A 13,469-nucleotide genomic window follows, 5' to 3' on the forward strand; every position below is an offset into this window, starting at 1 on the left:
TCTTTATCATTGTTTACCAAATTCGTCATCATTCGTAGAATATTGTTGATTTTCTCATCGTTAGATATTTGAAAACATGGTGATTTATATTTTGAATTTTTATTCTTTTCAATATTTGACAATATCAATCGGATTTAAAAATTTGAGTAGATATAGTGTACCTATTCAGCATTATGGACAGTATTTCTACATCACACTGAATGATTTCATAATCTATGAATAACTTACCTAGATTAGTTTGTTGACGGATACTACTGGGAGTGGGTAGGTAATCCACGAAGAAATCATAATTTATCGAGCATATCTTTTCATTATCTCCTCGAAATCTCCATAAAAAGTAATCAAAGTCACGAATTGGTGGCAAAATGTCGTATGCAGTTAATACGTAGGTAGGTATTGTCCTCTAAAAATATGTGGTACTCGTATTTTGGTGAAAAGTTCGAATCTGTTTTTTGAGCATTTGATTATCAGTTTTTACCATTTCTTCAACGTCCTAACAAAAAAAAAAAAAAATTAAATCTGCAAATCCTCAGTATCGGTTTTTTTCCTCTCAAGAATGATAAATTGATCTTAAATCCCCCAATGAAAAAAAAAGTAAAAAATAGTACGAAAATGTCTCTTTTATAACGTACCTAAGCAAAATCTGTATTGACATGTACGAGAATAAAATAAAGAAAGAAAGAAAGTCGAAGAAGCCTCATTATTTTTATCGAAGTCATTAAAAACAAATATGTTGGGTACTTGAACTAAATAGGTACCCATATAATATAACGTTTTCGCCGCCGAAGATGAGCTAGAGCTGTGCGTAGTAAGACTAGGTACTCGTATAATAAGCGAACAAGAATGGAGATGAGCTGTGGTGTAGAAATGACACCGGTACCGTACACGTTAATCACGTTTCGCTTAATTCTCGTACTCAGCCGATCTTATCGATTTTGGCGAATAAAAACCATAAGACTATTTATAAAGGTTTAGAGAGCATACAAAACGTGTGAAACTCTTGATTTAGAAACGCATTAATGAGGAATATAGGCATGGAAAGTTGGGAAATGCATCGAGGCGGCACGGTTGACGGTACAGTACACCATACCACACAGCGAAAGAATGCGGGGTCTTGGTCTTATGGTGTGCTGTGCAATTCTCAATTCTGCATACAGCATACAGCACCAGACTGGTGTAATCTGCGTAGGTCTAGGTAGGTTAGGTATAGGTAAAAATCGTGTATATTATGTATTAGGTAGACTATACACGGTGTAGTTTAATAAACGGGGCAAGGATAATACATTATAGCGAACAGTTCGTAGTTCGCACTTCGCGGCTCGTGAATAGGTATATATCGTATTTGTGTTTACAAATCAGACGCAGTAAACGATACGGAAATTTATCGTTTTACGAGCGTGTGTTCCAACATTAAGAATGCAATTTATGGCGAGGTTCCCGCGGGAGGCGCTCAAAGGGATCGGGAAAAATATAGATAAAGGTGTAGGTGAGGTGACCCGAATCAGATCCTTATGACTACGGCATGGGTATTGGATTGGGTAGTGTATAATGATGATTATATTATTCCTTTGAGAGCCGAGAAGAATCTGATACATAGATGAAAATTGAAAATTTTCATTATATTATGGGAAGGAGCTGGAGTATAACTTAGTTGAGCAGATTTTTAAAAAAATGAAGTTTACTCAAAATTTCATTTTGAAATTTTAAGAAATGTTCAAAATAAGCATTTTTTTATACCGATTTTCGAAATAAATTTTCGACGTAGGTATACGAAATGTTTCTCCAAGTAATACCAACCAACATAGAAATAAAAAAAAAAATTGAATAATTTATTACTACCTACGTCAAAAATTTTTGAAGCCAAAATCCAAATTTTGAGAAAAAATGAAAAAAAATTTTCTGCCCAAGTTGTGACAATTACAAATGTGAGAGTGACATAATTTTCAAATCAAAAAAACTGTTGGTCAAAAATAAAGAGATTACTACCATTGGGGATTTTCATCTGAAAAAAAAAAATATTTTGGAAATTGAGTTTCAAGGTTGTTCCAAGGTCCATTATGAATAATATCATTTTTCAAGTTCATCGAAAATTCAACTTTTTTACTAGATATTTAAATTTATGTACCATGAAAATTTTGGAAATTCATTATATTTTTCATGTACGAAGAAATGTGACTCCAGGATGAAAACAGATGTGTTCTGAGGGCGAGGGTGGTCCTTATTTTCAAAGTTGGGATTTTTTTGCTCCCACCCCGCAAAGTTGTTCCATTTGATGAAAAAATAATCAAATCCTATACGAAGTTTCAACGCCCTATGTAAAAAAAAGTGGTGCCAGAATGCCCCCCCCCCCAATTTTTCAAAAAATTAAAAAATGGAAAATTATGCAATTTTTTAAAATTTTTAATTGTTTTCAATCTATCGCACCCCAATATTCCCACTTTGAACCTAAACAGCCCACCTTGAATTTCAACAAGAAAAATCATGAAATAAAAGTTATTTCTTGGAGAATTTTCTAAATTTTGGTTCTTATAAAAATTTCATTTGACGATACCCTTTGGCCCCAGATTACCACAAACAATTTCCAAAAAAACTCAAAGAATGATGTTTTTTCATTTTTTATTTTAAGCTGCCATAAAATCTTGCCTTTGGCCAAAATGGCCAAAACTATTTCCCCTTATTTGCCAGAATTGTCTAAAATTCTCGCTTGATTTGCGAAAATTCTCAAAAATCGTGCTTTTCTGACAGAACACCCATAACATTTTACCTTTGGTCAAGATTCCTGTTCTTTTGCCAGAATCATGAAAAAATTTCACTCAATGTTAAAATTGCAAAAAAATCCTGCTTTTTTGGCAAAATTACCATAAAATATGTTATTTTTTCAAAGAGCCACAATTTCTTTTGCCAAAATTATGTGGATTCAAAAAAAAATTTGTAATTTGTTCCCAAAAATGAAACAAGGTGCTGATTTTTTTAAAATGAATTTTCAAATTTTTCTTCCATTTTTTCTCAGTGTCAGAGTTTTGTTTTTCCGCAATTTTCTCCAGTTGTCTCTGAAAATGTGGATTGCGGACCAGAAAAATTCCAACCTAAATGAATTCTAATCCCCTTTCTCACCCCCTTCCTTCCTCCCCTAACTATCGAAATATTTAAAAAAAGATCTCTTCTTCTGCTTTTTAAAAGTACCCTGTCCAAAAATGAAACATTTCTAAAAAAATTGGTACAGATACCAATATTTTCAATTACAATAGGGAAAAAAAGCAGATTCGCGACTTCTCAAGCGTTTTTTTTGGAGGGGGGTGGGGTTAGGTGGGGTCAAATCGAAAAATCGATTACGCTATTCGATTCATAATCTCAAATTGTACCTTTTGAGTGCTATCCGTTTTCGGAAAAAATGTGTATTGGTACTTTTTAAATTCAAAAAACAGCGTTTCCCCCAAAATGGTCCTACTTGGGGGGGGGGCCACAGTTCCACTGCAGGGGCACGTGGGGGGCTGAAAATTTTTTTGGGGTCATTTTAACGTACAATCTCCAACATACTTCAATTTCAGCGAAATTGAGACCATACATTTTTCCGCTCCACCGGTATAGCAAAATAGCAAATTATTGTCTTCTCACAGGTAAGGGGGTAAGAAATTTCTGGGGGCTGTTTTGGTTCAAAGGGCGAAAATTGGGGTGCGATAGATTGAAAACAATCAAAAATTTTTAAAAATTGCATAATTTTCCATTTTTTAATTTTTTGAAAAATTGTGAGGCATTCTGGCACCACTTCTTTTTTACTTAGGGGGTTGAAACTTCGTAGGATTTATTTTTTCATCAAATGGAACAATTTTGGGGGGTGGGAGCAGAAAAAATCGAGGAAAAAAAATTCTACTAGGTATATCAACGTAAATAAGAACCACCCTCTGTTCTCATTTTCCAAAATGAACAAAATGAGAGGTAGACCTAAAGAACCTCTCAGGATAAGATGGTGATATCCGATTTTTCTCCAATTTTAACGAAACTCACCCAAAATGTTAGTTTTTGATGTAAATCCATCCCAAAAAATTTTGAGGTGACCCCCCCCCTCCACCGCAACCCCCAGAAATGTGCCTATACGATCTCTAAATTCAAAATTCTCGTTCTCTGGAGGGAGTGGCCCAAAAATTTTGAAACTTTCATTAAAAAAATCACGAGGTAGGTGCCTGTGAAATTTTTTTTCGAAAAAAAAGCTTTCATATTCAGGTTTTTTCTGGAAGGGAGGAGAGGGGGGTTTGAAAATTTCAAAACTTCGTAGGAAAAAAGCAGTTACACTCCAAGGTACATATAACATGTTTTTTGTGGAGCTTGGAAATCGGTGCAACATACTCAAAAAAATTAAAATCTGACCCCCTCTTTCAATGGGGGGGGGGAGGGTGACTCTCCTTTGACCCCTCCTACGAGACTTGGAGAATGTTTTCCGTTCTTCAAAATTTTGTTTTGAGGTCCTTGTGCATAAAGCAAAATTTCATGCTTCTATCATGAAATTCAGTTTACTTGCTGTTTGCAGTTGACTATTTGTTTTCATTTGCGTTTGAGGCTCAAAAATGAAAAATTTTCATTTTCGTGTCCTTGTATGCAGTGGCTAAAGATTTCATTTTTTCCAAAAATTTTGATCTTGTAAGTTGAAAAACGAAAAAAATGATGAAAACGCACGTTTTTTTGCAAGATTTTAATTTTTTTGAGCATTTATGTTGCACCGATTTTTGAGCTTCACAAAAAATATATGTTATACATGCGGTGTAACTGAATTTCTGGAAAAATGTCGCTGAGGGCCCATTCTCGTTTTTTCTCTACCACTTTTTGAAGTTTCAATTCCCCCCATCCTCCTCCACTTCTTCCTCAAAAACCTAAATATGGAATTTTTTTGAATAAAATTTCACAAACGCACTACCTACTTACCTTACTGTTTTGAGAATTTTGAATTTTGAGCACGTATGGGCACATTTCTCTAGTTGGGGTCTAAGGGAGGGGGTCAACTCAAAACAATTTTTGGGGTGGTTTCACATCAAAGGGGGCCATTCCTCGTCAATTGGACCAACAAGTGGTAGGGGGGTTCGGCGATTTTTTTGAAATTTTTCCTGTGGAAAGACCTACCGAAGGGATGACTAATGGCGCAAATCACAGCCCTCTAGCCCATTTTTAAAGGCAGCCAGGGGGTGTCAAAGTTTTCAGTGAACCAATAATAATATCAACCATTTCAGCAGTGGATTACTCGATAACCGCGATTCCTACTAAAATGGAACATTTTCCCATAGTTAGGGGTTTTGAAAGGCTTTTTGGTGATATCATAAAAATTAGTGTTGCCACTTTTTTTTGTACAAAAAATTAGCTCAAAAAGTTTTTAAACGTAGTTTTCATATCGTTCCGACTCTCAAAAATTCTGAAAAAAATATATTATAAACAACTTTTCATGCTAAACAACACATTAAAAAATTGAGATGGTAACATGTTGCAAAGTCGATTTTAAAAAATTTAAAGTTTGCGAAAAAATGCGATTTTTTGATTTAAAACATGAAAAAAAGTTTTGATAGGTGAAGTTGACCCATTTGACTCATATTTTTACGTATCTGTTGAAAAAGTTGAAAAAACCCTTTCACTCGATGAAATAAACTCCTCACAAAAAAATCAAAAATTGAAAAAATTCAATTTTCAATTTCAAACATCAAAAAAAGTTTAAATTTATTCAATTGTCTTATTTTGACCTCTTTCTGACGTATTTCATGAAAAAGTTGATGAAAATTACACTCACAACAAAAAAATGAAAATTCGTTCATTTTTTGAATTTTTTCAAAATTTTAATTTTTTTGTGAGGAGTTCATTTTATCGAGTGAAAGGGGTTTTTCAACTTTTTCAACAGATACGTAAAAATAGGGGTCAAATGGGTCAACTTCACCCATCAAAACTTTTTTTCACGTTTTAAATCAAAAAATCGCACTTTTTCGCAAATTTAAAATTTTTTAAAATCAACTTTGCAACATGTTACCATCTCAATTTTTTAATATGTTGTTCAGTATGAAAAGTTGTCTATAATATATTTTTTTCAGAATTTTTGAGAGTCGGAACGATGTGAAAACTACGTTTCAAATCTTTTTGAGCTAATTTTTAGTACAAAAAAAAGTGGCAACACTGATTTTTATGATATCACCAAAAATTGTTTTGATTTGAATAAAATTATGTCACTCCTATATTTGTAATTGCTACAACTTTGTGCAGAAAACCATTTCTTATTTTTCCTCAAAATTTTGGATTTTGGCTTATAACTTTTTTTACGTGATATATAATTCAAAATTTTCTGATTTTCATGTTGGTATTACCTGGAGAAACTGTTCGGAAAATTTTTGTATCCCCAAATCAAAAATTTATTTTGGAAATCGGGATAGAAAAAAATGTCCGTTTTGAGCATTTGCTCATATTCCAAAAATAAGATTCTGAGTAAACTTCAATTTTTTTTCAAAAATCTGCTCAACGAAGTTATACCTACTTCTTCCCATATGATGAAATTTTTCAATTTTCAACTGTCAGATTCTTCTCAGCTCTCAAACGGGAAACGTAATATGTACTTTTATAGGTACCTGTATACATTAGTACTCATGTTAATGTGCAATATGCATCGTATTTGTACATCGTAGTACAATATGCTACATAATTTATGCCTACCTTGGTTTATCGATTAATTTTTGTACGTTTTGCTGTTTGTTTTGGTTTACCCCAGAGACGAGCATATTTTATCGAAATGCGGATTAGACGCTGTGCAATACTTGTCATTTCAAAGAAACGTGATCTTGTTGGTAGGCATCATGACGTCCATTTCGTTAGGTATTGTGTTACCTATAAATTTCGCCGGAACGTTGCAAGGAGGAGATTCCGCCTTCGGCCATACCACAGTCAGCAATTTAGATCCACAGTGAGTACGATTCTCTACATATATACTTATTCAATTGAAATTGATTATCGTTGCAAAAACGCGCGCCAACTCAGAACTGCTGCGTCGTCTACACCACCGCCACTTCACCCTTCGGCTTCATCGATTGCATCACACATCCTGTGTGGTAAATGCCAATGTCATCTGATTGATCGCGATTCGCGAATGGCAATGGCAACTGTTTTACTTCTATACGTATACTTTCGATTATACAGGGTGTCGTCGTACCTACGTTGTGTCTGTCATATTTCAAATTTTAATGTGCAGCTGGTTCGAAAGCTCGAAATTTTGAAAGTTGACACGAACGTGTCGTCTGTTTTGAAAATATAATGGTACGCTACCGATGGGTTATTAGATTTGGCGATGGGGTAAATATTTGAATATCTGTTTTCGACTCGTATCGGGAAGTTTCTCAGTGTAAAAAAATATTGAAAAGTTCTGCGATAGACTCGGAGGTGTTTGGTTTGAAAATCTCATCCCATTTCTCAAAAAAAAAGACGACAAGTGATTTAAAAATCCTCTTCAATATTAATTTTTTTCATCAATAACGTGAACTCTGTTTAGCAAATTTCATTTCTATTACTCGGTTGAAAAGAGATTACAAACTCGTCGTTTTAATATTTTCGTACTTCCTCGTTTTCGAGCTAGGTACCTTAGAAAATTCGATATTACAGGGTCGGTCAGTGACTCGATGGGCGTCGAGATGCGGTACTGTTATAGCGTGGCTTTGGTAATACATATTAAAAAAAAGAGTAAAAAATAAAATAAAAGATACGGAAATTGTACGATATAGTCTCGTGTCGCCGATAGCATCAGCAGCCCTATTGTCGGAGCAGTGGCTTAAAGTCGAACGAGTTGGCCGCATCTGTGGCGACGCAAAGGGACGATAAACTATGCAGAGAGTCTTAAGTTGACGTCAGTTTTGAAAATTTTTCTTTTCTATTTCACAGGTCGGACTGGTTATGGGTACACGTTACCATAGCGATATTATATTTACCATTAAGCATCGCTATAATGCGTAGGTTTTCGGTGAAATTACGTCTGGAAATTATAGACAGCGTTTCCCGCACTCTTATGATTACGGATATACCTCGTCGTAACTGCGACGTTAACGACCTGGCGCGTCATTTCAGGTAAGCAAATGTATCGCTGGCTAAGGAATTAAATAGTGAGAGAGGCGACTCCGACTGGCGACTCGAGCGTGTAGTGTGTTTAAAATAAACCAGGTAGCCGGCGAAAGGATAAAAAGGATTTGCTTAATTGACCAATTTCTTCGTTGTTGTAGGGAAGCGTATCCGGAGTACGAAGTTCAAAATATTCAGCTGGCCTATGATATCACCAAAGTTAGTCAATTAGATCAAGAAAGGTAAGAAATTTAATAGAAATATTGTAAATATAGGCTGTGGGGGAGGAGCTGATGGAATTCTCCATAAATATGCAGTTCAACTGGCCAAAGGTGGTCTAGGAATCGAATTTGGATTGGGTTCATGTGGTCGGTTAAAGTGGGTTAAAATTTCGCCAAAAGTTCAAATATTTCGACGAATTTGTTTTCTGACAAGGGAACCTCTTGAGGTGTCCGCCTCCGATGTGAACGGGACCGCGATTCTTGGAAAGTGCGTGGTCTAAAACCTCCAAAACCAAATTTTCAGCTACCCAAGTTCATTTTTCGGTTTTTGGCGAATTTTTGAAAATTCAAAATTGACTGTTTTTTGGCGATTTATGCTTTTTTTAAAAAAAGTACGTACTTGATCATTAAAATCGGCCAAAATGAGTCCCAAAATTAATATTAATTAGCCAAATCCAAATTTTACCATTTCCAGCCATTCTGGAGCCTCCAGCGCGATTTTTCAATTTCTCCAGAATTTTGAATTTGCTCCAGAAGGCGTGAATATGAAGTTGGGCAGCTAAAAATCGAGTTGTATATTACACTCGACCTGTTTAACGAGTTTATCCACATTTGAGCAGATTTTGAGAGTGACACCTCAAAAGTGGATTTTTGACCAGCTTTTTTCAAAATTAAAAAATCCAAAAAATCAAAACTTTCCTGTTTGTGTGGAAATTTTTGAAATTCATGCGAATCGCTGTATTTTGTCCAGAACTACCCCCACCCCAATCCAAATTTCACAATTTCCCACCATTCTGGAGCCTCTAGCGCGATTTTTCAATTTCTCCAGAGTTTTGAAAATGCTCCAGAAGGCGTGAATATGAAGTTGGGCAGCTAAAAATCGAGTTGTATATTACACTCGACCTGTTTAACGAGTTTATCCACATTTGAGCAGATTTTGAGAGTGACACCTCAAAAGTGGATTTTTGACCAGCTTTTTTCAAAATTAAAAAATCCAAAAAATCAAAACTTTCCTGTTTGTGTGGAAATTTTTGAAATTCATGCGAATCGCTGTATTTTGTCCAGAACTACCCCCACCCCAATCCAAATTTCACAATTTCCCACCATTCTGGAGCCTCTAGCGCGATTTTTCAATTTCTCCAGAGTTTTGAAAATGCTCCAGAAGGCGTCGATATGAAGTTGGATAAATTCCTTAAACAGGTTGAGTATAACACACAACTGGATTTTTAGCTGCCCAACTCCATATCGACGCCTTCTGGAGCATATTCAAAATTCTGGAGAGCTTGAAAAATCGTGCTGGAGGTTCCAGAATGGCTGAAAATGGCAATATTCGCCCTCGTGTAGTTAATTCACGAGAAAATACAGCGATTCGCCCAAATTTCAAAAATTTCTTCGCAAATGGAAAATTTTTGATTTTTTGGATATTTTTATTATGAAAAAAGCTGGTCAAAAATCCACTCTTGAGATATCCCCTCCAGAATCGGCTTAAATGTGGATAAACTCGTTAAACAGGTCGAGTATAACACACATCTCGATTTTTAGCTGCCCAACTTCATATCGACGCCTTCTGGAGCATTTTCAAAATTCTGGAGAAATTGAAAAATCGCGCTGGAGGCTCCAGAATGGCTGGAAATGGTGAAATTTGGATTTAGGGAATTAATATCAGTTTTAGGACTTTTTTGTAAGTACTTTGAAAAAAGCATAAATCACCAAAAACAGTCAATTTTGAATTTTCAAACGTTCGCCAAATATCGAGATATGAAGTTGGGCAGCTGAAAATTTGGTTTTGGGGGTTTTAGACCATGCTCTTTCCAAAAATCGCGGTGCCTTTCAAATCGGAGGCGGCCACCTAAAGAGGTTCCCTTGTGATCATTTTTCGAGAAATTTTCAAACCAAAATTGAGTCAAAATTTTTTGTATTTTTGAAAAATTGTAATGTGACCTATAAAAGTGAGTTGAAATTTCGTAAAAAGGTCAAATATTTTGACAAAAATGTTCTTTGACCAATTTGGAAAAAATTCTACTCCAAAATCGAGTGATGATTATTTTGATTTTTTGAAAAAGTGTCACGTGACTTGAGTTAGAATTTCATGAAAAATGAGGATTTTCAACAAAAGTATGTTTGGAGCATTTTTGAAAAATTTCAAACACAAAATTGGGTTGTGATTTTTGGAATTTTTGAAAAATTGTCATATGAATCATGCTGCAATTACAAACACTCCCCACCTCCCCACCCAAAAAAAAACTTCATTAAGTGAGTAAAATTTTGTAAAATGTTGACATATTTTAACGAAAATTTTTTCTGAGCATCTTTGAAAAATTTTCAAACCAAAATTGGGCTATGATTTTTGGAATTTTTGAAAACGTGTCATGTACTTAATCTATCAGAATGAATTGAAATTTCGCCAAAACTTCAAATATTTCGACAAACATGTTTTTTACAATGAGCATTTTTGAAAAATTTTTACTTCAAAATTGGATTATGATTTTTGGAATTTTTGAAAAATGGTCATGAATAGGACCTTTTAAAACGAGTCAAAATTGCGTAAAAAGGTAAAATATTTCAACAAAAATGTTTTTTGACCATTTTTGAAAAACTTTTAACCCAAAATCGAGTCAAGATTTTTAGTTTTTTTGGAAAAGTGTCTTGTGACCTATTGAAATGAGCTGAAATTTCGTAAAAAAGTTCAAGTATTCAACAAAAATATGTTTTGAGCATTTTTGAAAAATTTTCAGATCGAAATTGGGTCATGATTTTTGGGGTTTTTGAAAAATCGTCTTGTGGCCTATTGAAATGAGTTGAAATTTCGCAAAAAGTTTAAATATTTCAACGAAAATATTTTTTTACCATTTTTGAAGAAATTTTGATCCAAAATCAAGATGACGATTTTTTGGAATTTTTGAAAGTGTCATGTAACCTATTAAAATGGGTTAAAATTTCCCCAAAACTTCGAATATTTCGACAAAAATGTTTTCTGATGAGCATTTTTGAAAAATTTTCAATCCAAAATATGAGTCATGATTTTTAGAATTTTTGAAAAAGTGTCACGTGACCTATCAAAATGAGCTAAAATTTTGCAAAATCTTCAAATATTTCAACGAAAACATGTTTTGAGCACTTTTGATCCAAAATTGGGTCATGATATTCAGAATTTTCTAAAAAATGTCACCCAATCTATAATTATTTTCGAAAAATTTTCACGAAGAACAAAAATTCGCTCCTCTCCCAGCTTTAAAAATTTACCCCTACTCGTAAATTCGAAAAAAATCGCCTAATCTGCATTATTGTTTTGACAGAGACGTTGCTCATCAGGCGAGAATATATTGCGAAGAGTATTTCAAAACGACCGGAGAACGATTAACGGTACATCCTTACATGTGCGGATACATATTTTCGTGTTGTGGTCATTTCGAAGGACAGTCTGTAGATGCCATCGACTATTACAAAGTAGAAGAGGATAATTTAAGAATCGCGGTAGGTATTTAACGAACTGATTACTTTGTCGAATACTTACATACCTGGAATTCTCGATACGTTGGAATGACTTACGAATAAAATACCTCTGTCCGTAGATGGAAGCTGCGAAATCGAAATCTCTAAAAAGGCCTCTCGGCATAGCTTTTATCACATTGGGTTCGGTCGAAGGTGCCAAACACGTTTATCAAGATCATAAATACGATTTCAAAAGGTGTTCGTCGCAGCCTCCTGTCACCAGCGTATCTGGTCTTTTGCAACCTCAACAGTGGACGGTGAAATTCGCTCCACCTCCTCAAGATATATTTTGGTAAGCTTTGGGGTTTTTTTTTTTTTTTGTAACGACGGATTTTCTCTTATTTTATTTCATTATTCGTCACGTTTTGATTTATGCGACGCAGGGAAAATCTATCGGAAACCTCTACCAATAGAACGTGGAAGACGTCGATGATTAATACATTTTTAGTAGTGACCTTGTTCTTTCTAACAACGCCACCTATTCTATTAAACACAATGGATACGTTGAAACTTCGCGAAATAGAGAAAATGGCAAGTCCTTTGTGTTTTTGTTTTCAATTTTTTTTTCTCTTTCTGTACTTTACAACTCGTATACGTGTGTACGATGTATGTAGTAATACGATGATTTGTTAATGGTTTCTTTGGTATTTTTATTGTTTTGATTTTTGTGCTTTCTTTTTTTTCCCCCGCGGCAGAATCCAGTGCTATCGGAAACGATGCCTACGTTGTTATTGTGGACATTTGCGGCGCTACTTCCGGTCATAGTGATTAAATCTGATCAATGGATGAGTCACTGGACGAGATCGGAAAGGAATCACGCCATTATGAGAAAAACGTTTATATTTTTATTATTCATGGTGCTTATTTTACCATCGCTCGGATTAGCTAGGTTTGTTTTGTTTCGAATGTTACCGATTGAATTACCTATACTTTGAAACGGTCGAGAAATTGGAATTTACGGTGTTTTGTCGATTTTCAGCGTGCAAGCTTTTTTGGAATTCTTCTTGAGGCAGAACAACGAGCAGTATCGTTGGCAATGTTTATTCTTGCCGGATAAGGGGGCTTTCTTCGTGAATTACGTAATAACGTCGGCGTTGATCGGTACTGGATTAGAATTGATTCGATTTCCGGAACTATTTCTGTACGCAGTTCGTCTTTTGCTGTCAAGGTGTGTATAATATGGATCATGGAAACTCTTATTTTGAAGTTTTGCCTTTTACTTTCTTTTATAGTGTAAAAAACTGCAGAATTGCTGACTTTTTACGTCTTTACTTTCCGAAGAAGTTCTGTTTTCTTCAAAATGGCCAAAAAGGTTCTGGTTTTTGTTCAAATTGACAGAGAAGTACCATAATTGTCAGAAAATCGCATTTTTTGCTCAAACGGTCACAAAGTCCTAATTTTTCCAAAATTGCTCAGAAATGCTGGCTTTTTGGAAAAAAATACAAAAAATGCAGAATCGCTGATTTTCAATTCATATCTTGCAAAGAAATCTTCTTTTTTGACAAAAATGAATGTTTCTAAATTTTTAGAAAAAGTCCAATGTTTTGTAAAAATTTTCAAAAAAACTCGATGAACGTTTTTTTTGCCAAAATTGCCGAAAACATCACTCAGTTTTGGTCAATATGGTCAAAAAGTTTCATTTTTTTCCGAATTGTTGAAAAGCACCAACTATTGCCAAAATTGATCATAAAT

General features: G+C 34.6%; 1 protein-coding gene across 1 annotated transcript in view; it reads left to right on the plus strand.

The window, feature by feature from the left end:
- Nucleotides 1-13,469, plus strand: part of Tmem63 (transmembrane protein 63) — a 43,326-nt gene that overhangs the window by 20,509 nt on the left and 9,348 nt on the right. The window contains exons 5-12 of the mRNA XM_065369652.1: nucleotides 6,731-6,922; nucleotides 7,891-8,073; nucleotides 8,226-8,306; nucleotides 11,582-11,759; nucleotides 11,858-12,069; nucleotides 12,161-12,308; nucleotides 12,473-12,666; nucleotides 12,757-12,945. Of these exons, the coding sequence (XP_065225724.1) occupies nucleotides 6,731-6,922; nucleotides 7,891-8,073; nucleotides 8,226-8,306; nucleotides 11,582-11,759; nucleotides 11,858-12,069; nucleotides 12,161-12,308; nucleotides 12,473-12,666; nucleotides 12,757-12,945 (1,377 nt within the window). The remainder of the gene's footprint in view (nucleotides 1-6,730; nucleotides 6,923-7,890; nucleotides 8,074-8,225; nucleotides 8,307-11,581; nucleotides 11,760-11,857; nucleotides 12,070-12,160; nucleotides 12,309-12,472; nucleotides 12,667-12,756; nucleotides 12,946-13,469) is intronic.

This window comes from Planococcus citri, chromosome 5, assembly GCF_950023065.1.
Source record: "Planococcus citri chromosome 5, ihPlaCitr1.1, whole genome shotgun sequence".
NCBI lineage: Eukaryota > Metazoa > Arthropoda > Insecta > Hemiptera > Pseudococcidae > Planococcus > Planococcus citri.